Here is a 25,027-nt window from a genome sequence, read left to right on the forward strand (position 1 = left end):
TTTTTAGAATCTTGAGAGACAACAACAAAAAAGACAACATTGGGCTGAACTTAAAGTTCACTGGCCTATGTAAGTAGCTATTGAAGATGTGATCCTTGAATTGAAAGAGAATACGTTTATTTCATTGTCTAGTTTCAATGCTCAGCATCCCCAAATAGGTTTCTATCGAAATCACCAAGTAACTAAAACAACGTTTTTTGTTCAGATCGTAGACAAGAAAGTCTTTGAGGTATGGGCGAGTTGTCTATCTTCTGTCTTCTTTGATTTATAAGCAGCATCTACATATAGTCCTTTCATATCTATCATTTGGTTCTGAGTATGCTCGTCAGCACGAATTATGATTGCTGCTTTCTCTAAAGTTAAAGCTACGTCTCTCAGAAGTCTCTCTCTCACTCGATCCGACTGATTGCCTCATACCAATTGATCTCTGACGAGTTCATCTCGATACATTCTTTTGCCAAAATCTTCAACTCAGTATAATACTGTTCAAACGTTTCACCGTCTTTCTGATTTCTTGTGAAGAATTTAAATCTGTCATACACAGTGTTGGCAAAAATGATTTTCAATCCTTTCATTTACTTTGTCTACAGTCTCATCTTCACATACTCCAAAAGTATTGTAGATGTCTCGAGCGGGTTCACCAATCAAGTGTAACAATAAAGCTTTCTTCACTGGCTCGGGCTTCGTATTCTTTTCAGTGGCGACCATAAACAATTCAAAACTTTGTCTCCATTTTCTCCATCTTTCAGATAGATTACCGTCTAGTGACAACGTTTTAGGAGGTTCGAATAATTCGATTATTCGTATAGATTCTATGTCAAGATCTAAAATAAAATGAATTAATGACACCACCTGATTCTTGTACTTTAAGCAATTTAGAAACGACTACCTGGTACCAGCGCTTTAAACCGATCTAACACAATGTTCTGTTGTCACATAGAATAAATATATTACTTAAGACAATTAAATATAACTATTAATTAACAGAGACTTCGTGTTGATATAAGTAGATATTGAAGACTATCATTTTATACTTTTCTGAGACGCTTTTAATATAGTTTGCAAAACTTTGCTGACTTAAAACACACCAGACACAGCGAGTAGATAGTGCTGACATTACAAATCCTGCTGTCCAGCCCTAACGTAACTAGACTCTGACGTATGCATGAATACAATGTGAATGTGTGTGTGTGTGTGGAGTTGCACCATCCCAAACACTCACTCGTCCACGCATCAGCACAGAGTGTGCATAGGTCTACTTTTACTCATGCCCCCGCACGCACGTGTCAGCACAGACGTGTTCACCTACTAGATCTACACAGCCGCACTTACCTGAATGAAAAACTTGCGATGAGCCAGTTCAGGTGTAGCTGTAGCTCGTATTACTCCTTGATCATCAAGTAGTAGGAACTCCAGGAACCTGTCTGGGGACTATCAAATAGTAGGAACTCCAGGAACCTGTCTGGGAACTATCAGCACAATTTGTGTTGCACAACAAGGCGGTATTGTTACCAATAGCACTAGGAAACAATTTTTCAACCAATATCCGCATGTATTTGCCTCAAAACTAAAATATTAATAAAAAATAAAATATAATAAATCCAGAAATTGGTTTTATAAAATACACAGGCACTACTCCACAAGAAATAAAAAAAAAAAGCACGCACACGCTCTAAATATTTTGTCAGCTTTTAAATCCAGAAATATAAAAAAGTAATTGTTTCATCCCGTGATCACGTGCTATTTTTTTTTCTTCTCTTTTCTGCTTTGCTTATTTCTGCTCACTTCCTGTAAACCAACAGAGTTGGAAGTAGGAAGAGACTCTGGCAAACCTACTCAGACAACCTCTAAGCAACCTGCATCACTTGGCAATACTCTGTTGTCTGTGAGATTTTTTTTTTGTCTGGTGAGGAACCGGGGCCCAGGTAAACAAATAATACAAGAAAATATTCTCTTTCTAACACCTTCCTATGCTGTGAATGGGGGGAGGGGGGGGGGGTTAGGGGAAAGAGAGGGGGCTCAGGTGTAATAGTATGGCAAACAAGGCTATTAGTTTTATTGGTGGGGGCGGGGACTGTTGGAGTGGTAAGGAAAGGAAAAAAATTGTGGGTGAAAGTTGAATCTAAAAATAAGATTCAACAAAAACTGAAGAAAAGGTTAATAGAGTCTATTTTTGCCTGTAGGACAACTTCAAACACTGACTCAGTCTCAGTTTGTAGGTCAACTGACTCATTCTATAAGACTGATAGAGAGAAAGTGTGAAACTGAAGAAGAGATTCCACTTTGATCAAATACTCGAAACGAAACAAAATCTATAGTTTAAAATCCCAAACTGGAAAAACTTTATTTTGTTGCCCTATGTCGACGTTGAAATGTCAGTACAAAAGTCAGTACGGTATATGTGAAGATGCTCCTATGAAAGGTTTAAGATCGATATAAATTTTTGACGCATCGTTGAGAGTTATGGTTCGTTGGTCAGGATCCGAGAGTAACCGTCATCATATACGTATATCAAAAAAAAAAAAAGGGGGTGGGGTATTTTCCCCCGATTCCCAAACTACCAATGCTTTTATATATATATTTTTTTTTCATGAGTACTCACTGTAAAAAAATAAATCAACTACATACAGTGCTTATAACACAACATGAGAGATGAGAACAGTGAACACAAAATAAGAGAACATGAGAAGTCAGAACAAAGAACATAAGATGATAGAACAGAACAAAGAACATAAGATGATAGAACAGAACAAAGAACATAAGATGATAGAACAGAACAAAGAACATAAGATGATAGAACAGAACAAAGAACATAACTAGATAAAATAATGTGTCCATTTAGAACAGCTGTAGCAGATGGTATTTCATTTTGATTTCAAGTTCTCTCCCAGCTAATAATGAACAAAGATGAAATGAACCAACAAAGATATGACATTTCAATGAAATATGTAAATATACATAGATCTATTTGCCGTTTCACTACCTTTTTTTATGGGCCAAAAAATGAAGCTGTAGACACATAATACATTTAAAAAAACATGTTGGAAAAAAAGGTAGCATGTGTCAGGGATAGAAGGTTTAGAAAAACTTTAAGAACATTAAGTTAACTTGAATGTTACATTTGACAGTCAAATGCAAGGTATAAATCGTATCCTATTTGTTCAAATACTACGAAGCCAAAAGTGGCTCTAAATTGTAAAAAAAAAAATGTTTGTAAAATGTTTTATATGTATCGGATGTTCCTTCAGAGTTGAAGATAATCTACATCCTAGTCTAGACCTCCCGCAGGACAATGGGGTAGGGCATCAACGGCGGGCAGGGTATGAACCTGGGACCATTGACACGACTGAATGACAGTCAGCCCGCATACCACATGACAAGCCATTGTTTTTTAGACAACTGTGCGCCATGGCTAATTATGTCTTCTGTAATCTCCTACAGCCTCTCTCTCTCTCTCGTGTCATGCAGACTACTGGTGTTGCTGGTGCTGCTGGTGTTGCTGGTGTTGCCGGAGAGATCAATCATTTCTTTGAACTGTTCTAATTGTTGAATGAAGGGTGTAAAGGGGGAAAACTCTAGATCTATTGCTTACTGTCGACTAATACTTGCAGCTCTAACATTCAAACGACGTGTTCTAGCCTAATTTGATGTGCGCGCGTGCGCGTGGTATTTAATTTGCCTACTCAGTTGTGCCAACTACAGCCTGGAACAGATTTAGGTGCATAGAGGTACATAGAGGTAGATAACCAGGTGAGCTTAGGGTTGAGGATTTGAATCTAATGTCCGGATGTAATGACGTGAAAATCTTTTTCCTAGACCAACCTTTTAACGTTTTTTTCCCCGGAGTTTAGGATTTCTTCCCCCCTTCTCCCTACACGTCTTCTCCCCCCGTCCTGCTCTGTGAGGGTGAACCAATCCAGATTCAACAAGCGTACGTCTGGCATGAAAGATAAGTCTGACTGCCCTCCCCTCTCCTGTGTTCTGTTCTAGCGGCCACCTTGTGGTGATCTGTTTGTACAGTCAGAGAGAACAAGAAGATTGTGTATAGTTTTAAAGAGAGAGAGAGAGAAATTACATAGAAATAAACTTATTTGGGTTTCACATGAGGGTGGGACGAATTCGTTTTTTATGTATGAATCACTTAATAAAATGAATTGTGACAGTAACGGATATTTGTGACCTAATTCTCTCGAACTGATTACGTCTGCTGGATTGTATGTTTTGTCAAATGTTTTACATGTTTCTGATGTTCCTTCAGAGTTGAAGATAATCTGAATCCTAGCACATACTTCATTATTTTTTTAAATTGATTCTTGTGTTGTCAGGTAAAAGAAAAAATTATGCAAAATTTCAGCTGAATCCGAGATTAGGTGTGGTAGAAATAACGTGTAGGCTACAAACTTTTAACCAGACACACAGAGTGAGTTGATATAGAATACTTATACACTTGCAGAAGTATAAGAAGCAAGTAAAACATTTCAAAATAAGAGTAGGAAAGGTTGACACTCATTTGTTTATTGACAATAAAATACAAAAGTGTTTTTTTAATCGCCACTTAGCTTGTTAAGTTTGAAGGATACGAACGTCCGAGTCAATAATTTAAACGGCAAATGCTGTCAGCTAGGCCCCCATATACCACACGAGGATAAAAAAAAGAGGAGAGAGAGAGAATCAGAATAAGTGAGTTGGAATTAAAGGCCGGGTGAAAATATTGTGGAAATGAAGAAAGAGTGAGAGTGAGAGAGACTGAGAAGAGAGACAAAGAGAAAGAAAAGGGAAGGGAGAGTGAGAGCTAGAGAGAGAGAGAGACTAAAAAACAGAAGAGGCAAAGGGGAAGGGAAAGAGAGAGACTAAGAGAGAGAGAGAGAGAGATGGAAGTGAGGGAGACTGAAATAGAGAGGGGTAGAGAGAAGGAAGGGAGAGAGAGAGAGAGAGAGAGAGAGAGTCCAAATATAGATATAATAATTCCAACGGTTAGAATGACCTACTGAGCAGAAACGACTATGTCACACGAACATATCCATGGAATCTCCTACACAATGTACAGTCTAGTCACTCCCAACTGATAAAACCCAGCTACATCTAGATCTAGTCGAAAGAAATTCAATGCTGTCCAATTAAAAGACACACACACATTAAGTGTCAAAAAAACAGGCACAAATTACTACTTCCACTGCCGTTTGTTCAGAACTAAGATTATCCTCCACAAAAGAGACCCACATCTAGTATTTCATCATCTTCGTTTTTTTTTTCCCTGTCCCTCTCTCTTTCTCTCTCTCTCCGTTGTATTCTTCCGTTGCACGCCGGGACAATGAAGCCAGTATATGTTACGGAAGCGGAACAGGTAGGTCGCCTCTCCTGGTGCTGAAATAGAGGTTGGGGTAAGGGAAACGGAGGTGGTGAGTTAAGCTGGTACTTTGGTTGTGGGACAAAACAAAGAGAGACCACTATGGCACTACGCTTCCTTGACGAAACTTCGCTGATAGTGTGATATGACTACAAACTTCCATCAAAGGATAACAAATTACTTACTCTTACACATTACGTATACAAACACACACACACTCTCCCACAGACACGCGTTAACATATATTAAACGCTAAACGTCTAGAAATTAGAATGGTGCCCCATGCTGATTAGTGCTATGTTCTATAATTAGGTCAAGTGTTTACCTGCTCTAGCACGTGTTTCAATACATTATTTTTTTTAAAGCACAAAAATAGATTTGCCCAGAAAAAAAAAAGTGTGGGGGGTGATGATGGTTGAGTCATTTACTTAGAAAAGTAGCCACTAGCCACAATATGTGAATCTGTTCAGGTACGTAAGGGGTTAATATGTAGTGAAGGGGCGCATGTCCAGTTTGTTGATGATAAAGTGTAGGGGGGGGGGGGAGAAGGTGTAAGCTATAAGTAGCGTGAGCTATGAGTCAAATTTCTGAAACTCTGCTGTAAACATGTCGTAGGCCTAACGAGTAAGAGTGTGGGGGAGAAAGGGTTAAGACTAAGAGAGAAAATGTGTGGATGAGGGAGAAACGATGTGGAAGAAAATGTGTGGGTTTGGGCAGAGTCGGATTTAAAAGAGGGCAGGAGGAGCTACAGCTCGAAGGGTCAGAAACTTTACGTTTGTTATTGTGATACTTTTTTTCTCATTTCTGTTCATCTGCACAAATAGATTTTTACATTCAATATCGTTTTAATCCAGACAAATCGTTACAGTAACCATCAGACCTGTGACGTGGCAACGAGCTGTTGGTCTCCACTGCCTACAGGTTGCCACGTCGTATGCCTACAATAGGGAATTAAAAAAAACAACAAGTAAATACAGTAATTACAGACTTTTGACCTCCCCCCCTCCAATTTGAATCCTTTATGCCTGCTCACTTAAAGCAGACCAATGAGACCATGGGCTCTTCACATTCACGAGTGCTCAGAGTTAGACCTGCTACAAGTACTAGGTGAGCTGTATAGTGTTCTGTTGATCAGATAGCGTAGGTTAGTGTTGTGCGTGGGTCAGTGAGCAGGTTCTATCTACCTGACTTCAACTATAATGAATCATCCTGTCTAGGAGGAGGAGGAGGAGGAGAGAGAGAGGGAGGGGGCCAGGCTTGTCGGTTTAACGTCTCATTGCATGGATGTGTAGGTTTGTGTTACGTATATAGTTTGTGATGCTAGATTAAAACAGAAAGTACTTCGATGTTTGTCATCTTATGTACTCACGCTTATGTCATTGACGGAAATTACATCAATGCATGTCATATTATACCAGTATCAACGTTTTGTCTAAAGATATAATTATTAATGAAGATTTTCCTTTGTCCCCATTAGAAACACACTGAGTTGTATTGAAGAAGTGTTTAACTTGTAATACCGGCTAATAAAATTCATTTGCGCTGTATCTACGATAGAACAAGAAGCATCAGTAAAACTAGAATATGCATGTAGAAGTATTAGATGCGTTGCAGCCAAGATTATAATCCTTCTTCGCCGTTCAAGAACAAGTTGTCTGAATTCAGCATAACTTGCATTGTTCTTTTACTACCTGCTAGACTTATATTGGCTTCAAAGTCAGAAACACTCATCAAAGTTACACGCCAACACAGCAGGCTTTAAGGCGCAGAGAAGAATGGTGGCTGCATGAAGTCCTTCTCCTGATTTTGGGCGACAGGAAAGAGTGCTTCTAAAACTTTCAATAGGATTACTGAACTGTTGTTTCTGCTTCCAAAGACTTCCTCTTTCACTTCGCTAACACTGAGTCTGATGTAAGAGACTCAATTTAGACTTTTTCCCAACTCAAATTTCTGATTCACATTCTTTATGCGAAAAGCTGACATTTATGCTGTTCACTTTGTATTATCTTGAGAGAACATATAGACTTACATTGATGCTAATAGCAGCCACTCTCCAAATGGTAATAGTGGACTCTATGATCACTGGCACTCTTAGGCCTACATTCAATTTTAATTTAGCTCGTCTAAAAAAATAGTATCAAGAAGCCCTTACTTATAAAGGCCTATTGTACAGGATAGGTGAGATAATAATAATAATAAACAAAAATATCTTTAATAGGAAATGTATTTCACAAGTGTATTAAACATAACAAAATATTACAACAGTCTCAATGTAATTAGTTGAGATAGACTGCTGACAAATTTGTCATTTCTCTCTTTACTAAATGGACATCTGAGTCAATGACCTTTTTGAAAAGATTACTGGGAGGGAATCTTGAACTACTGACTGTCCAACAAAACATTAGAATTGATATAACTCTTGATGTCACCATTAGACTTGATATAACTCTTGATGTCCCCATTAGACTTGATACATGTTGATATAACTCTTGATATCACCATTAGACTTAATATAACTCTTGATGTCACCATTAGACTTGATATAACTCTTGATGTCACCATTAGACGACAAAAAAAGAACTAAAGTCACTCTAACCCGAACAAAAAGTACTTAAGATGGATTTTAAAAAAATTCTACAAACCAAAATATATGATTAAATGTTTTTTTAAAAAAGGCACTTTATTTTACGAGAACATTTGAAGAGGCTGACAGGGCTCTTTCAAGCACATAGTGAATTACATACTTATGCTGACTCCATCACCTGAAAAGGCTGTCCAAAGACTCAAACCCATAATGGCTGAAACATCATATCTAGTTTTTGGTCAATGGTCATACAAGTGGACATATTGCTTGGATTGTGTTTGTCAGCTATGTAAAAACAAATAAAATAAAATTGCAAATCATTCCCCTACTAATAAGTCATGGGGAACAACACTTTGAACCAAGTGCTACAGTTGACTAAAGACTGAAATATGTGAAGGAGAACATGATGTCTGACATATGTCTAGGATGTGTTATGAACTCTACATTTTAATTCAAAACCTTGAGCAGAGTAAGGCCACAATACTTGCCATGAAAAACAAGAAGTTTGAACTAACACAAAGTCAAAGGAATGATCATTCAAAGAAAAAAACAACAACTGTGCATCTACAAGTTCAAAGAAATAAAACAAAAGACTTTCTCCCATTCACAACACAATAAATAAACAGTAACAGTTCAGACTTGAAAGGAGAAAAATGAAGATCTTTGTGATTTTTTTTTTTAGCTAAATGAATTAATTGTGAATACTTTCAACCCTACACATACAAAGTGTCTGTGTAATGTATTAAAATGCTCTACATAGTGTATGTGTGAACACTATCTGTTAACATTAATCTTTTAAAATCTTGTACTGAAAAAGGTTTATATGTCTTTGCTTAAAAACTTACAAAATGGTACAGTTTTGGAGGTCTTTGCTTCTGATTTGAGCATGATAAAGATAAGTGTTAAAATTATTATTTAAATTGTATGGGAGTAGTGAGAAAATACTGCAAAGTGGAAAAACTAATAAAAAAAAAAGAAAATTTAATTGTCACCAGTATTTATTTAATTGTCACCAGTATTTATTTAATTGTCACCAGTATTTATTTGTACAATAACATGAACAATTTCTTAAAATTATAAACAAAAAAGTTACACACAAAATTTCAAGCTGTTATAATAAAATCTAGCTTAGTTCACAGTGTCAGTGTTAACAAAATCTTACTTCACTTAAGTTATGAAAATTTGGTTTGATGGAAAGAATTGTTCACCTATATAATTTAGAACAAAAATTAGACTATCCCATAATGGCTGGATGGAAGGGAGGGTTGAGCCCCTACAATAGAGATTTTTAAAATATCCTAATTTCGATGGGTCAGAAACTTATACCTTTTTTTGTGGGACACTTTTTTAAAAATTTTTACTGACAATATTTTAAATCTTAGGGTTGGCAACAATATTGTGGTTAAGAAGTGTCCACTTGCAGTGCTCATAATATTTAAATGTAGCTTTGGATTTATTGCAATGCATCAACCCAGGACCTAGCCCTCCTGTGGATTTACCAGGAGCTCCTGGAAATGTCCCAAAATCACAAAATATACGAAAAAGTCCTTAAAATATACGGAAATATATATACGAAAATTGTCAATATGGAAAACGCCAATCTTACGAGCAGCATTATGCATCAGCCTTAATTGTGTAATCTGGTGAAAGAAGCTTCTCACGCCTCAAACAAATGAAGAATTACTTGAGGTCAACAATTCTCAAAGATAGATTGAAACATTTGGTAATTCTTGCTATTGAGCGTGATCTATGTAGAAAACAGAATTCTTATGATATACTGTCTGACTTTGCTACACGCAAGGCTCGTAAAGTAATTCTGTATGTAGTAAAGAATGAATAAAATGCATAGACGAATTTATTTTCTAATACAAACTCTTAAATTTCACTTATTATCTGCTTACCTACCCAAACTTGGTCGCGCGAAATCCGTTTAGTGTTTGTAAAATGTTTGTTTGTAAAATGTTTTATATGTTTCGGATGTTCCTTCAGAGTTGAACATAGTTTACTTTTTAGTCCAAACCTTCCGCATGACGAAGGGGGATGGGAGCGGGCAGGGTTTGACAGTCCAGCGCGCAGTCATCCGTAGAGAGCTGTGAAAACGTGTTCTCCCCCACCTCGTTTTTTTTGTGGGATGACTATTCGCAGAAATAAGAGAGTGATGTTTCCTTTACTTCTTGCTTCTCATTCAAACTCTTGAGGGAAGAGGAGAATTATATACATAGCTAAGTGGATTTTGATTTTAAAGCTTTCAAAGACATGTAAAGGCCTCCACAAAAATCCTGCCCTGATGTTTGTTACAAGAAGGAATTGAAAAGTCAGGCAAGTCTCTAAAAAATGTCCCAAAAAATATAACCTAAATCATATCAGGTGAGTCACAATAAAACTATGATACATAACAGAGTAACTCATGCCTTCGTAAAAAAAAAAATGCTGTTTACAGATTGAATTGGAATGAGGTATCAATTCATACAAATCTTGCTATTTTACAGTATACATAATAATACAGTTTTCATCATCCTGAAACGTATAAAATAAATTTAAATATGTGCAAGATCTGACTGCTGCACAGTAGCATTTACTTTCTATATCAAATCTTGGATGACAATGTCACAACAACCCTAAAGAAGCAAACCAGCAACAGATTTAGGAAGTGCTATGTTCCGCCATCAAGACAGAAGAACTGTGTATTACAGCCTCGTCCCAGGGGCCAGATATATTACTGAAAATACACAAATACAAACTTAATGTAAGACTAAAACAATTAAGTAATGAAAAAAAAAGCAACTAATTCTTTGAAAGTGAATGTGCAAGGTGCTACAACTAAAACATGACTGTTAGTGAAGAGAATGTTTTAAAGAGACAACATCAGAGGGTAGATCAAACACTGAGGCACTCTACTCACACATAAATAGCACTTCAACCAGAAATGAAGACAAATTTAATTTAAAATCTGAACTTGTGCAACTTTTATGAATACTCCAGTTGGTTCATGATGGTAGAGACCAGTTGAGACAAAATTTTATGACTCCTCCAGTTGGATCATGATGGTAAAAGTCAGTTAAGACAAAATTTTATGACTTCTTAAGTTGGATCATGATGGTAAAAGTCAGTTAAGACAAAAGTTTATGACTCCTCCAGTTGGATCATGATGGTAAAAGTCAGTTAAGACAAAATTTTATGACTTCTTAAGTTGGATCATGATGGTAAAAGTCAGTTAAGACAAAAGTTTAAGACTCCTCCAGTTGGATCATGATGGTTGAGACCAGTTAAGACAAAGTTTTATGACTCCTCCAGTTGGATCATGATGGTTGAGACCAGTTAAGACAAAGTTTTATGACTCCTCCAGTTGGATCATGATGGTTGAGGCCAGTTAAGACAAAGTTTTATGACTCCTCCAGTTGGATCATGATGGTTGAGGCCAGTTAAGACAAAGTTTTATGACTCCTCCAGTTGGATCATGATGGTTGAGGCCAGTTAAGACAAAGTTTTATGACTCCTCCAGTTGGATCATGATGGTAGAGACCAGTTAAGACAAAGTTTTATGACTCCTCCAGTTGGATCATGATGGTTGAGGCCAGTTAAGACAAAGTTTTATGACTCCTCCAGTTGGATCATGATGGTTGAGGCCAGTTAAGACAAAGTTTTATGACTCCTCCAGTTGGATCATGATGGTAAAAGTCAGTTAAGACAAAGTTTTATGACTCCTCCAATTGGATCATGATGGTTGAGGCCAGTTAAGACAAAAGTTTATGACTCCTCCAATTGGATCATGATGGTTGAGGCCAGTTAAGACAAAGTTTTATGACTCCTCCAGTTGGATCATGATGGTAGAGGCCAGTTAAGACAAAGTTTTATGACTCCTCCAGTTGGATCATGATGGTAAAAGTCAGTTAAGACAAAATTTTATGACTTCTTAAGTTGGATCATGATGGTAAAAGTCAGTTAAGACAAAAGTTTATGACTCCTCCAGTTGGATCATTATGGTAAAAGTCAGTTAAGACAAAATTTTATGACTTCTTAAGTTGGATCATGATGGTAAAAGTCAGTTAAGACAAAGTTTTATGACTCCTCCAGTTGGATCATGATGGTTGAGACCAGTTAAGACAAAGTTTTATGACTCCTCCAGTTGGATCATGATGGTAGAGACCAGTTAAGACAAAGTTTTATGACTCCTCCAGTTGGATCATGATGGTAAAAGTCAGTTAAGACAAAATTTTATGACTTCTTAAGTTGGATCATGATGGTAAAAGTCAGTTAAGACAAAAGTTTATGACTCCTCCAGTTGGATCATGATGGTAAAAGTCAGTTAAGACAAAATTTTATGACTTCTTAAGTTGGATCATGATGGTAAAAGTCAGTTAAGACAAAGTTTTATGACTCCTCCAGTTGGATCATGATGGTAAAAGTCAGTTAAGACAAAATTTTATGACTTCTTAAGTTGGATCATGATGGTAAAAGTCAGTTAAGACAAAGTTTTATGACTCCTCCAGTTGGATCAAGATGGTAGAGACCAGTTAAGACAAAGTTTTATGACTCCTCCAGTTGGATCATGATGGTAGAGACCAGTTAAGACAAAGTTTTATGACTCCTCCAGTTGGATCATGGTGGTAAAAGTCAGTTAAGACAAAGTTTTATGACTCCTCCAATTGGATCATGATGGTTGAGGCCAGTTAAGACAAAGTTTCCCTCACTGATCTTATCTTCCCCCCCCCCCCCTTTGCTATTGTTTCATGCTAAAAAAAATGTCATAGTGTCAGTGTCTCCAGTATTTGACTGTTAAGTTTGATGAGGCATCTTGTGATGCAAAGGCCATAACTTAAAGGTGCTAACATCCAGTCTAAAAGCAAGGTTTTGAATCAAATCTGCATTTTCTTCAGTTAATTGTCTGACTGCATGCTCCATCAACAGTAAAGTTACATCTTGGTCAATCAAAGTGTCTTTGCTTTAACAGTTGATAGCAGCAAAAGATAATTAAATAAGTTTGTGATGCACAAAGCTTTCACTTATCTCCGGTGTGGATTTTCATTATCTGCTATTTAATAATATAATGATACAAGACTTGGATATAGGAATGCACCTGGGCACCTTTAAATCTAACATAACAATGATTTCTTTTAAAAAATATATTATATCCCATTGTATTAGAATTTTAAAAATTTAACTAAAATGATTGTATTTAAAAAGTGTAAACGCATTATATAATCACAAATTTTTACATTAGTTTGGTTCACATATAAAATGTTTGGGATAAGATCAGCAATCAGTCTTTTGTGGACTATTTTCAAAATATAAATTTGGTATCATTTTCTAGCTTATAATTGTTAAAGATATGTTTATGAACAAAATAATTAAACCTTAATTACATTTTCAATTCTAATTTGTTCAAAAATATTAAAATATGTCGCTATTTAGTAAGGTTTATTCTATAAAAAAAGTCTAGCTGCTGATTTATCTATAATCTATACTATATTTTTGTTAATAAGCAAAGAAAACTTTGAAAATGAGCTCAACATTTAAAGAAGAAGAAGACATAATGTTTAGGATTTGCTAACTTACTTTTTCAGAGACTGCAGAAAATGAAACAAGGCTGTGCAGGCAAAAGTGATTAAAAGAACTAATGCACAGTAAATAACAGCACCGACCAGTGTCTTGGATCCAAGACAGGCCATGCAGAGCAAGACGATGACTACAGTAACACACTGGTGAATCATGGGATACTTCTCCTGAAAAAGACATATAAAATACATAAATTGAACAGAAAGTGATAGAACAAAAAGTTTTAAGACAGACTATAGTGTGGGTTGATAAGGCTATGTGAATGACTAGGGTGAGGATTGATTAGGCTATGTCCATGATGCCCAACCTAATTTGACCTGCGGGCCCTTTTCATTTCCAACATTCGTATCATGGGCCACATGACCGAAAAGGTACTATTTGATTAGAAACTTACATTATTTCATAAGACATTGGAAGTTTATCTTTTTAATACATCAGAAAGTGGCTTAATTTATCTATTTAAAATGTGACAAACATTGTGGCTAGCCTTACCACCGACTCAATTTCTTTTTTTTTTTTTTTTTAGTAAATATTCTCATCAATCCTCCAATCTCTAGGCACAGTTTAACAATCTTTTCTTTGCGGCTGAAACCAAGAATGTCGTCATATTTATTTCATAATGCCTTAATATGACGGCGCGGTGGCTGAGCGGAAAAGCGCTTGGCTTCTGAACTGGAGACAGGGTTCAAATTCTGGTGAAGACTGGGATTTTTAATTCCGGGATCTTCGGGCACCTCTGAGTCCACCCTGCTCTAATGGGTACCTGACTTTAGTTGGGGTAAAGTAAAGGTGGTTGGTCGTTGTGCTGGCCACATGACACCCTTGTTAACCTTAGGCCACAGAAACAGATAATCTTTACATCATCTGCACTATAAACCACAAGGTCTGAAAGGGTAACTTTTTTTTTTAAATTTCATTATATATGTTATTGTTTTTTTACCATCATGTTCCACAAAAAAGTAAAGATCCATTCACTTTTCCTGGTAGATTCTACATACACGAGTTCCATTTCAGAAACGCACAAGTGTTAAAGGTTAGTCGGGGCCTAAAGTAGGAAAAGATACATTTTTCAACCTTTTTATGAAAGGGGGGAGTTTTTACACTTTGTTCTGATCTTTCGGCAGGCCGGATAGAACCACGCCTGGCCCACGGGCCGTATTTTGAGCATCAATGGGCTATGTGAATGGACTAGGGTGTGGGATGATTAGGCTATGTAAATGTACTGGTGGGGATTGACTGCTTTTCTTCCTTAATCTCTGGTGCTTTATAGTTTTATTACTTCAATTAATGGTGTCCTCCAGATTGATTTTCATTTATTAAAAGAAATGGTGACCAAGAAAAAAAAAAATAATAAAAAAGGCTTTTTTAGGCCAAATTATTTTCTGGTAAGAAGTGTATTTTTCTGAAACATTTATGACAGGTGAACAAATATTAAATGTCATTTATAAATCCTGTTAAACTGTGTAAAAATAATTAATTACATTATTACATCCAGAAAGTGTTAACTACCTTGATATTTTTTCTCAAAGATGGCCAAAGAGCAAACAATTCAAATGCTGAGGTAACTGTTGTGAAAGCATGCCAGGGTGTATGAAGTCTTGACGCCAGACAAACAGATGAGAATATAGCAGCACTGAAGGACATGGCTCCTGGCACACTGCAAGAAAAAGAAAGTCAGAAATACAAGATACATTAGAAAGAGTCGGTCAACAAAATCTTAAGGTCACACAATTGTTTTTTAAATTACCAAACTATTTGTTAAATTATGCCCTCAGAATGAAGCAGGTAGGTATGTATTATTAGAAAATAACTTTATCCCCCCCCCCCCAAAAAAAAGACCAAAGTAAGCAAAGCAAGCTATAAAATTAATAATATACTGACAATTTCAACAAAGAAATTTTATTCCAAGAAAAAAGCATCTAGGCTTAATTAAAAAGAAAATGAACTCATTTGATATATGCAGATAAAACATGCCCTATCAAGATGTTCAAACAAGACACTGGCCCCAAAACGGTTCATGTGGTTCATCTAAGATATAGTCTGAATCCTCCAACATAAAAAAGAGTAAGAAAAAGAAGCTTGTGTACTAGCATTTCTATACTTTTGTTAAGCCTATAACATTTGTATTCAGAATGAACTCATAACTTACGCATCATGTGATGTATCATAGTTGAAGAGCAATAAATTAGCTAAAAGCATGGATGTAGTCATAGTGTAAATAGTATCAGTGCTTATAGTCTCTGTTAGTGAAACTAAAACAGGAGAGAGTGCAGCGCTACAGCCTTGAAACAGTAAAGAGGTTTTTAAATGCTTCACAACTGTGTAACAAAAGAAAAGATAAGGATTATTAAGGCATTCAAAAAAATGTTTGTTGTTTTGAAAATTATCAATGCATAGCCATCTAAAAATATTGGCTATAAGTTTTTTGAAACTAGAAATAACATTTAGGGTGTCTCTTTTAAGTTGTAAATGTGGAAATATCTAAATTGCATCCAGAGGTAAAGGAAGGGGTGAGAATACGTTTATAAATGTCTAAGCTCTCTACATCTCTTCTTATGTGGGATGTCACCAAAGAGGTATTGAAGTTAAGCCATTAAATCCAGTAGACTGACAGAAGCATTAAGTTTGTTAGGTTCTTTTATTTAGTGAATGACTTATTATCTCTAAGTTCAAAGTTTACAGTTTCTGTAGCGAGTGATGTTGTAAAGGGAGGGGTCGCTAGCCTCATGCCAAACATTCCTCCTTTCTCATCCAGTCTTGGGACCAGTCATAGCAGATTTAATAAATAAATGATCTGAAATTATTGTAATTGTGTAATAGTTTGCAATCTATGCTGCTACAGCATGCTTAGTGAAAACTGATTCAATCTTTTTTGGGCATGTGTGTGAAAGGCATTCAGCCAACACAAAACAGATTCAGTTAAAAACATCTGTTTTATTTGTGCAAATTACATTTCAGGGCCAACAACCTTTATATTCTACTAAAGCTGACTAATGGTGCTCAACAATCTACATTTAATATAAACAATTATGGCTTAAGACATGTGATTGCTGCATTAAATAAATATTAAATTGTTGCAAATGAAAGGTTATTTTGTTTCTCGCTTAACTCTTTCTCTCTGTAATTATTTTCCACATTCTGACGGAACTATCCATTTTTCTCACTACCCTGTTATGATCACAATTCAAAAATTTTGTTTATGTTATCAGAAAATGTTAAATTTAATATTAAATTAAGGGATATGCACATGGTTTTTAGATAAAACAAACTGATGTTTATAAAACAAAAATGAAATTTTATTTTGGATAATTGAATAAAAAAATGAAAACTTGCTGACTGTGTGCAAGTCTCATTAGAACTAGATCTAGGCAATATTTTATGATCCAAATTGAACTAAAAGTATTTTCTCAAAACCTAATGTATAAAAAATAAATTAATTGTCTTGAGCTCACTATCCCTTTTCACTATTATATAGAAAATTAATATACAAAACATTATTATTAGTAAAAACACATTAAAAAAATGAAAAAATCCATTTGTTTTCAAAGTGAAAGTGAAAGATGGAATGGTAAGCAATTACAAACATTTTGGGAAGAAAGAAAGCAAAACAACTTACTTTTTAAGAATTGAGAATAATATCATCGGCTGAAAGAATGGGGTTAAACATTGATATCGTTGATTAGGAGAGAAAGAGTTAAATGTAATGTAAGTTTGAAAAATATGTGAATTTATTGAATAAATAACTCTTATAGATCAACAACAGCAATGAAACCCTGAACTTAGCAGCAATTTTTCTCATTCAATTATTGTTAATTTTCAACAGGACAAATATCACAAGATTTTTTTTTCTGAAATTATCAAAAGAATAAATATCAATATAAGAGTGACTTACAAAGAGTAAAAGATAATCTCTGACCAGCAGAGTTATTTAATATGAAGTTAGCAATGTAGCCAATAACAGATAAAGTTGACATGATTAGCCATAATGTTTGTGCTGAGACAGAGTGGTCCTTCATATATAAGTGCATGGCAATAAAGATGGCCACACTGAAACAAAAAAAATATATTAACATCACTCATCCAAAAGTAAAAAATATCAAGTCAAAGAATAACGTTTTAAAAAATCTAAATTTAATTTTTTATAATGGACAGTCAAGGTGATTATTTTACAGGACACCATGATTTTTTTTAATTTCGGGATCTTTTGGAGCCTCTGAGTCCACCCACCTGTAATGTTTACCTGACATTAGTTGGGGAAAAGTAAAGGCAGTAGTTTGTTGTGCTGACCACATGACACCCTCGTTAACCATTGGCCACAGAAACAGATGACATTTACATCATCTACCCTATAGATCGCAAGGTCTGAAAGGGAAACTTTGTATATTCCAATCTAATATTTTAAGTTTTAATCATTGAAGAAAAATGAGGACAGTTGAAAGTAAACAATGATCAACCAATTTTGAGAATTTTAAAGGTTAAATTAAAATATATGGTTATTTCTCCTATAGGACATAGAATTTTTCATATAAATACCAAAACTACAGTTAATCCAACTATAATACTTAAATTAATATTAGGGTATAATGACTTAAAACTCAAGAACAGAGTAGAATTTTGTGTGGATATAAAAAAATACAGATATGTGATGCAAATAAAGGTGCTGTTGGAGAACTGCACATTTCCTTATACAATGACTTTACTCCAGGTTTCAAAGGTTTCTAATGCAGTCTCTGTGAGAGTTCACCAAGAAATGTTTAAGTAGCCAGTTGTTGCCATGCATTTTATTTGTAAACTTCTTATTTACCTTGTATCAGTATGAATAAACTGATGCACAAGATGGTCATTAAAGAGCCTCTGTTGTGCCAGCAAACAAAATTAAATGTAATGCAGTTGTGTTAGGTTACTTGATTGCACTTTCCATCATTCCTCTTAAATCAAACTATTTGCAAAATATAGTAAAACTGCCTTTGTCTTAGGCCACACAGCAGCTTGTACTTTACAGGCAGAAAGGGTATCATAAAAATGATCAACTTCAATTGTTGTTGTTTTTTTCGAGATAATTAAAAATTAGGGTTTGAAGTGTGAATATGTTAGACTGTCACTCTCTCTTGTTTTAACTACAAATTTATTTTCCATCCCATAATTTCATGTCTTCTGGTTTAAACACACATGCTCACTGATAAATATCAGAAATTTGACAAGCTCCTTGACAACTTCCTACATGAAAATAAGTATATTAAGGACTATTGAAAAGTAACCTGTTATTCAGAATAAACTACAACATGCTGAGACAAAATAAAACTCACAATGGAAGCAAGAAAACTGGTTTAAAGATCAACACAAAGAAAACTGAGGTGATGAGAATAAATAATATCCAAAAAACACCAGCACACATCAAAGGAAAAAACCTATTAGACATAGACAACTTTGTCTATCTTGAAAGCATCATAAACAAAGAAGGGGAAGCAGATGCCAAACATAGCATCAACTTTTAACACCCTACCACCAATCTGGTGATCAAAAGTACTGACCCTACACAATAAAATGTGAATCTTCAACACAAATGTTAAAGCAGTTCTTTTGCATGGTGCAGAGAATTGAAGAGTAACAAATAACAATACTGACAAGCTCCAGGCATTCATTAACAAATGCTTGCATTTTATGACTGGTATCAAATGGCCAACCAAAATCTCCCAACTACAGCCAATGTGAATAAACTGATAAAGACTGGGAGCAAAGAAAACGTGGTGAAGATCAGTAGACCAAGAAGCAAATCTGGCAGGACGGATATGTACCCAATTGAGGGGAGTCAAAAGGATTATAAGTTTAAGTAAAAAGTGTTATTCAGAGAATCTTTAGAATTATAACAAAAGTGACTGTTTCTTTTACATTCTTTAGTATTATGCTACAAGTTAAATGAGCGTTTTGACTGCTCAATGCACAGGGGACAAAAGAACAAAAAAAGACTTAACTAACTCACTGAAAGGCATTTTTCCTTACAAAGTATAACCTGAAAAATTGTGCATGGAGTGATATGTATATGTTTAACCAATTGGGCAATAAAAAACTAAATTGAAAATTAGGCTTAGCTTTGAAGTTAAACAAAACATTTAATTTTACACCCATTAATTTATTGGCATATTTCTTGAAATATATTGTTATCCTATTTTTGGTAATCCTTTGTAAGGCTTTGCCCTACTAAGGAAGTGCAAGAATCTGGTAAAATCCATTCTAAATGTACCTGCTAAGTTGTTGTGTGATGACTGTTGATGCATTGACCAGAGTTTTGTAACTGTAAGTTTGTACACCATCTGAAACAAAACAAATAGAAATCTTTGGAAACAGCGTTTCTGAAAAGTCTGAATAACTTAGATCTAGTCTAGAAGTTAAAAAACATTTCTGGACTTCAGAAACTTCTTACTGATTAACAATGGTATAGCAAGGCAAACATGGGCCAGGGTTCAAGAATATGTTGGTGTCCCCACCTGTTCAAAAAAGACTCTGTATATCGGTACATTTACCAAAAGACTACAATGCAAACAGAGTATCTTTTTGTAAGTAATATTGTCATTACGTTTGCTTCAGCTATTATTCTGTACAACTAATAGTGTCTTTGTCGCAGTTATCTATGTAACTGTATAGTAGAATTATTTCTCTAATTGATAGTGCGGCGTTGATCACTATATTGATGACGTCATTACACTATTAATATTTTTTCTTTGTAGACTAGAGGACTGAGCTTTTGTTGCTTGTCACAACTTCTAGTGACGTAAATTTAGTGTGTGTGTGATTTGCGTCATTTATCGTCTAGTAGAGTCTCTCCATTGTTTTGTACGTGGGTACAGATAGACGTGTCTTGAGAGCTCTTGAATTTCTTCTTGGTTTTTGTTATTGGATAGCGTTAGCATTTGCCTTGGACATTTTCTTGTTGGATTATCTTGACCCCTGTTTAGGGTGAGTTTTATTTTTCATTGTATAGTTTTTCTATTTTGAATTCGTTCGTATTTGTAAGTCTATAATTAGACTAGATATAGATGATTAGAAGAATCCTTTCTTTTATCTTCTATAGGGTATTAGCGTCAAGTCTAAGTTTTAGTCGTAGTCTCAGTTCAAGACTCTTATTTCAAGTTCTAGCGACAAGTCTAAGTAGTGATCTTAGCTTGGTGTCAAGTCTATGTGTTAGACTCAGTGTCTAGTCTTGGTGTCAAGACTTGTTTATCCAGTCTCAGTTCTATATTGAGAGTACAACTTTAGGTCTACAGTCTACAGGACTGAGGTTTGTCCTTCCAGTTGGTCGTTTGGTGTACAAGTTGCTTCTTACATGAGTCTGAGGTTCAAGATTCCAGACTGCGGGTTGTAGTGGTCAGACCTGATGTTATAGTGTAAACTATGAACTTCTATTGTGGAATTGTCGTCAGTGGACAGTACCTGATCTAGAGGCTAGATCTGCATATATTACCAGTTGTTGTTTTGAGATTGAAGGTCTATGTGATCCATTGAACTACCTATTATAGTTAAGGTAATAAATTATGTATTTCATAATTATTTGAATATTCTAAAGATACTAACTGGATCATTTTATATTACACATTATTACATATTGATATTTCATACTATTATTATCATTCATCATGGATCAGTCATTTGTAAATATATCACTAGAATAAATTTTATTGTTATTTACATCATACACTTAGTTTATTAGTTTATCTACAACTATATGTGTATGATGTGCTTGTCAGGCTGAACTTAAGCCAAAATATTATAAGTTCAGAAAATAATAACAATAATACAAATTGAAATAATATTTAATATTAATAAATATTCGCATTTGAAATATATAATAATAATTTGATAAACACAAGAACACAAGAACCTGACAGTCTTGAAACTCAATATAGAAATTTTTCTTTTTTCTATTGTTCTATTATATAATTTTACATTCCAAAAATATATAATCTATGGTAAAAACTATAACTAGTTCTATGTCCATCAGTTAACATTTAGTTATAAAAATGTCATTTTTCTGGCCCTCTGAGTAGCCAAATCAGAAACCAGTAATGTTTTTGTTCTACGGAAAGAACAGCAAGTGATGCCTACCTGGTCTGTGTCAGAGAACTTCAAAAATAATATCAGACCTTGTGATATATAGGGCAGATGATGTAAAGGTCATCTGTTTCTTTGGGAAACAGTTAATGAGCGGGGTGTCATGTGGCCAATACAACAACCAACCGCCTTTACTTTCCTAACTAAAGTAAGGTAGCCATTAGAGTTGGGTGGTCTCAGGTGAGTCATACAAATCCTGAAATTCAATTCTTCACCAAGATTCCAACCCAGGACCCAGTTTTGGAAGTGTAGCACTTAACCACTCAGCCATTGCGCCACCTATAAACATTTTTGTACTGTTGTTATTTCTTTGGGTATTCTGACATCAGAGATACGAAACTATTGTGAAATAATGCTAAGCGCCTTTTACAAAAGTACCATTATTTTTTCCACTTTGGTATTACCCCCAAGGGCTTATGTGGGCCCTAAATGATCATGACCCATGTGCCCAAGTTCATTAATGGATGCTACGCTACTGCTGATTAAGAAAAATATGACTTTTCATCAGACCCCATATCAACTCTCTCTAGAATCTAGATCTATCATCTAAGAGGATACTTATACTAATATAGATTTAGATTCTAGATCTACTTCTACTGCTAGACTTTACATCTAGACATAGATATATAGATCTATTTTAGTGACTTAGTCTAGACTCTAGATATTTAGATCTATATTAGTGACTTAGTCGTCTTATTGGTAGCTGAGTGGTAAAGCACTTGGTTTCCGAATCCTAGCAAACACAGGGATTTTTAATTTCTGGATTTTAAGGTGCCTCTGAGTCCACCTGAATCAGAAACCCTACTAGTAACAAACCATGCTGAGAATTACTACCTTAGAGCATGGAAAAGGAAGCGGGCAGTGAGTTGTAAGGTCCCCTCGTCCCCGTATAAGGACAGACCTAATGCCGCACATAGACCAGTATTCTCTCTCTCATTTCCTTGTCCCAATCATCCCTCATGCAAAACGCGACATTCATAAAGAATGTGGTTTACTGTTTCATTGTCCTGGACGCAATGGCAGCACAAAGTGGTGGTGAATAGGGATCATACACTCACGAGAGGTGCACGGTTCATTATCTATGGTGATCACAGCCGCTACGGACTTCGCTAAAAAGTCAGCACAGTTCAGAGCATCCGACCTTTTATGGTGTGTGACCACCATGCCTTGAGACGTTAGTAGGGGCGGAGCTGCTTTTGGTTCTTTCGCCCTAGCCAAGTTATTTTAAGGAATTTCTATGCCTGTCGTCCATCCGCAAGATCCAGGTTGGTGCAGGTCTTGGCCAACTTTAGTCTCATACCCTCCGCAATGGCTTCATTTACCGCAACTGATAGCTTATTGTAAGCACGTCTGGTATCATCGTTTGATCGACGACGCATGTGTGCGGCCCCCCTCAGTCGAATTAGGCGAATTAACCAAGGGCCACAGAAACAAATAACCATTACATAATCTGCCTCATAGATCACAAGGTCTTAAAGGGGTTCTTTACTTTTTTAAAGTCATCTTACTAGTCTAGAAATAGAATCCATTGTAGAATCTAATAGATATTTTTTTCTATTGAAAATAAATCTTTCTGAAGTGAATATAGATCTAGAATCTAAGTTAATCTAAGTCTATAATAACTAGTATAACTCACGATTCTTTCTCAGCTCATCAAGAAATGATTGATCAACATAATTATCTGGATATTTTTGCTTTTTATAAAGAACTTTTTGCCAAGCACTTGCCTGAGCCAGCTTTACTCTCATGTTATGATGTAATTTTGTTAGATCAGATTGATTCTGAGTCAAAATTCTATTTAAAGGTAATTGGTAATCCCAACTACAAATGTAATAGTTTTAATATAATATATATAGATCTAGATGATGATGTAGATATAAATTGTAGATACTAGAATTTAGAATCTAACTAATCTCTAGACTAAGTCTACTCTATTAACTATAGAGATCCTAGATCTAAAATAATCTAAATAAATTACTTCTTTCTGTAGTCTAGTCACTCTAGTTTTAAGTTTAGTCAGTTTAGATTTTTTATTTTAGATGTTTTAAATATTATCTAGATTGAAGATTCTAGATCTAGAATTTTTAATTCATGATCTTTTAATGATTAATAAATTATAATTATGACTTTAAAACTGTTGAAACATTTTACTTAAGCCTAGATCTAAGTCTTAAATTTTAGATCTAGATCTATCTATCATTAATCTATGTAGATTGTGGGCATGTAGCCTATAAATCTAGAAGAGAATAGATAGAGTACTAATAGTAGTAATAGAGTCACAATAGACTGAATAGAGATAGATCTATGACTATGAATGATTATTTTTAATAATTTTATAATAATTTTAAATAAATAATAATCTATTTTACTAAAATACTATCATTAGTATAATTACTATAATTATATTTATAAATTATTTATTTATTTAAATAAATATTTATTAAATGTGACAATATGTCTATATAGTATAATAATATAGTATACTATATGACTTTATACTCTATAACTATTCATTATTCATCTATTGTATTATCATATACAATAATACAATCATTTACAATCATACAATGATTTACATTATCATTCATCATTATGATTATTTACAATCTAGTTTGGAAACCATCAAAAAGATTTGGATTTGATTTAAGGAATCTAGATCTATACTAGACTCTAGAAGATCTAGAGTCTATCTAGAAATTCTAGATCTAGACTAGATATGATCTAGATCTAGAATTCTAGATCTAAATCTCTGTCTAGTAGAGTCTTAGTCTAGAGAGACTAGATATATTCTTTCTGTTATTAAGGCGGACCCTATTCCCAACCAGTTGTGAATAGGCTTCAACCCTATTCCCAACCGGATGGATGGGTCAAATAAGGTCAAAACCCTATTCACAGTCAACAGGTTCAAATTAGGTCAAAACCTTATTCCCAGTCGACTGTGTTTAGGTCAAATCCTATAGTTAAATGTTTTTTGTTTTTTTTTAAGTGATTGATTTAAAAGAAGATATAAAATAAAATTGGTTTGATATTGATAAATCTTTACAATTTATTAAACTTAGATTAATTTTTCCCTAATGTAATTAAAGGAACAATGTATACCGGTACTTTATAGGTTATTTTATTATATAATTGTTAGGTCATAGTGTTGTTAAATCTTTGAGCTGAATATTTGTAATAGCTATAAAATAAATAAAATATATTAATTCACTGTTTTTGTTTTCATTTCATTCCTGGTCACATTATCTCCAATTAAATATATTTTTTGACTTGGCTTTGACTTTAAGCACTCAATTCAACATATTTTTTTATAGGCCTATATACTGCTTCTTGATATGTTTGACATGTGTTTTCAATGTTTTCTCTCCCATCTTCATTATAAAGTTTAGTGCATTGAAGATGGCTATAATAAAAAAGAGGAGGTATCAAAACAAGGC

The 25,027-nt window shown here is 34.8% G+C and overlaps 2 protein-coding genes and 1 long non-coding RNA gene across 13 annotated transcripts in view; 1 reads left to right on the forward strand and 2 right to left on the reverse strand.

Annotated features, from left to right (window-relative positions):
• LOC106073755 (glutamine synthetase-like) overlaps positions 1-5,310 on the reverse strand; it is a 72,629-nt gene extending 67,319 nt beyond the window's left edge. For 2 of the 7 annotated variants that reach the window (XM_056041237.1, XM_056041232.1), the window contains exons 1-2: positions 4,989-5,303; positions 1,333-1,567 (exon numbers count right to left, since the gene is read on the reverse strand). The gene's annotated coding sequence lies outside the window, so the exon portion shown is untranslated. Of the gene's footprint in view, positions 1-1,332; positions 1,568-1,667; positions 1,883-4,984 lie in introns of those variants that run through there. The other 5 variants (XM_056041234.1, XM_056041235.1, XM_056041233.1 and 2 more) reach the window with 5 other exon arrangements.
• Positions 5,311-10,347: 5,037 nt separating this feature from the next.
• Positions 10,348-24,261, reverse strand: LOC106073762 (phosphatidylinositol N-acetylglucosaminyltransferase subunit C-like). 5 transcript variants are annotated; one of them, XM_013234402.2, is made up of 8 exons: positions 24,198-24,261; positions 23,230-23,374; positions 19,729-19,798; positions 17,380-17,534; positions 15,637-15,805; positions 14,997-15,144; positions 13,488-13,654; positions 10,348-10,650 (listed from the first exon to the last, which is right to left on the reverse strand). In XM_013234402.2, exons 2-8 carry the CDS (start codon positions 23,339-23,341, stop codon positions 10,575-10,577), a joined length of 897 nt encoding a protein of 298 aa, XP_013089856.1. In that variant the 5' UTR covers positions 23,342-23,374; positions 24,198-24,261; the 3' UTR covers positions 10,348-10,574. The 5 variants fall into 5 exon arrangements, with proteins under 5 accessions (XP_013089856.1, XP_013089854.1, XP_055898058.1 ...); XM_013234400.2 differs by having other exon boundaries at positions 23,230-23,414; positions 24,198-24,255; XM_056042083.1 differs by having other exon boundaries at positions 23,230-23,451; positions 24,198-24,236.
• LOC129928297 (uncharacterized) lies at positions 20,389-21,175 on the forward strand. Its single transcript, XR_008779885.1, has 2 exons — positions 20,389-20,441; positions 20,557-21,175. It is a non-coding gene; the product is annotated as an uncharacterized LOC129928297 (long non-coding RNA).
• Positions 24,262-25,027: the final 766 nt, after the last annotated feature.

This window comes from Biomphalaria glabrata, chromosome 9, assembly GCF_947242115.1.
Source record: "Biomphalaria glabrata chromosome 9, xgBioGlab47.1, whole genome shotgun sequence".
Classification (NCBI taxonomy): domain Eukaryota; kingdom Metazoa; phylum Mollusca; class Gastropoda; family Planorbidae; genus Biomphalaria; species Biomphalaria glabrata.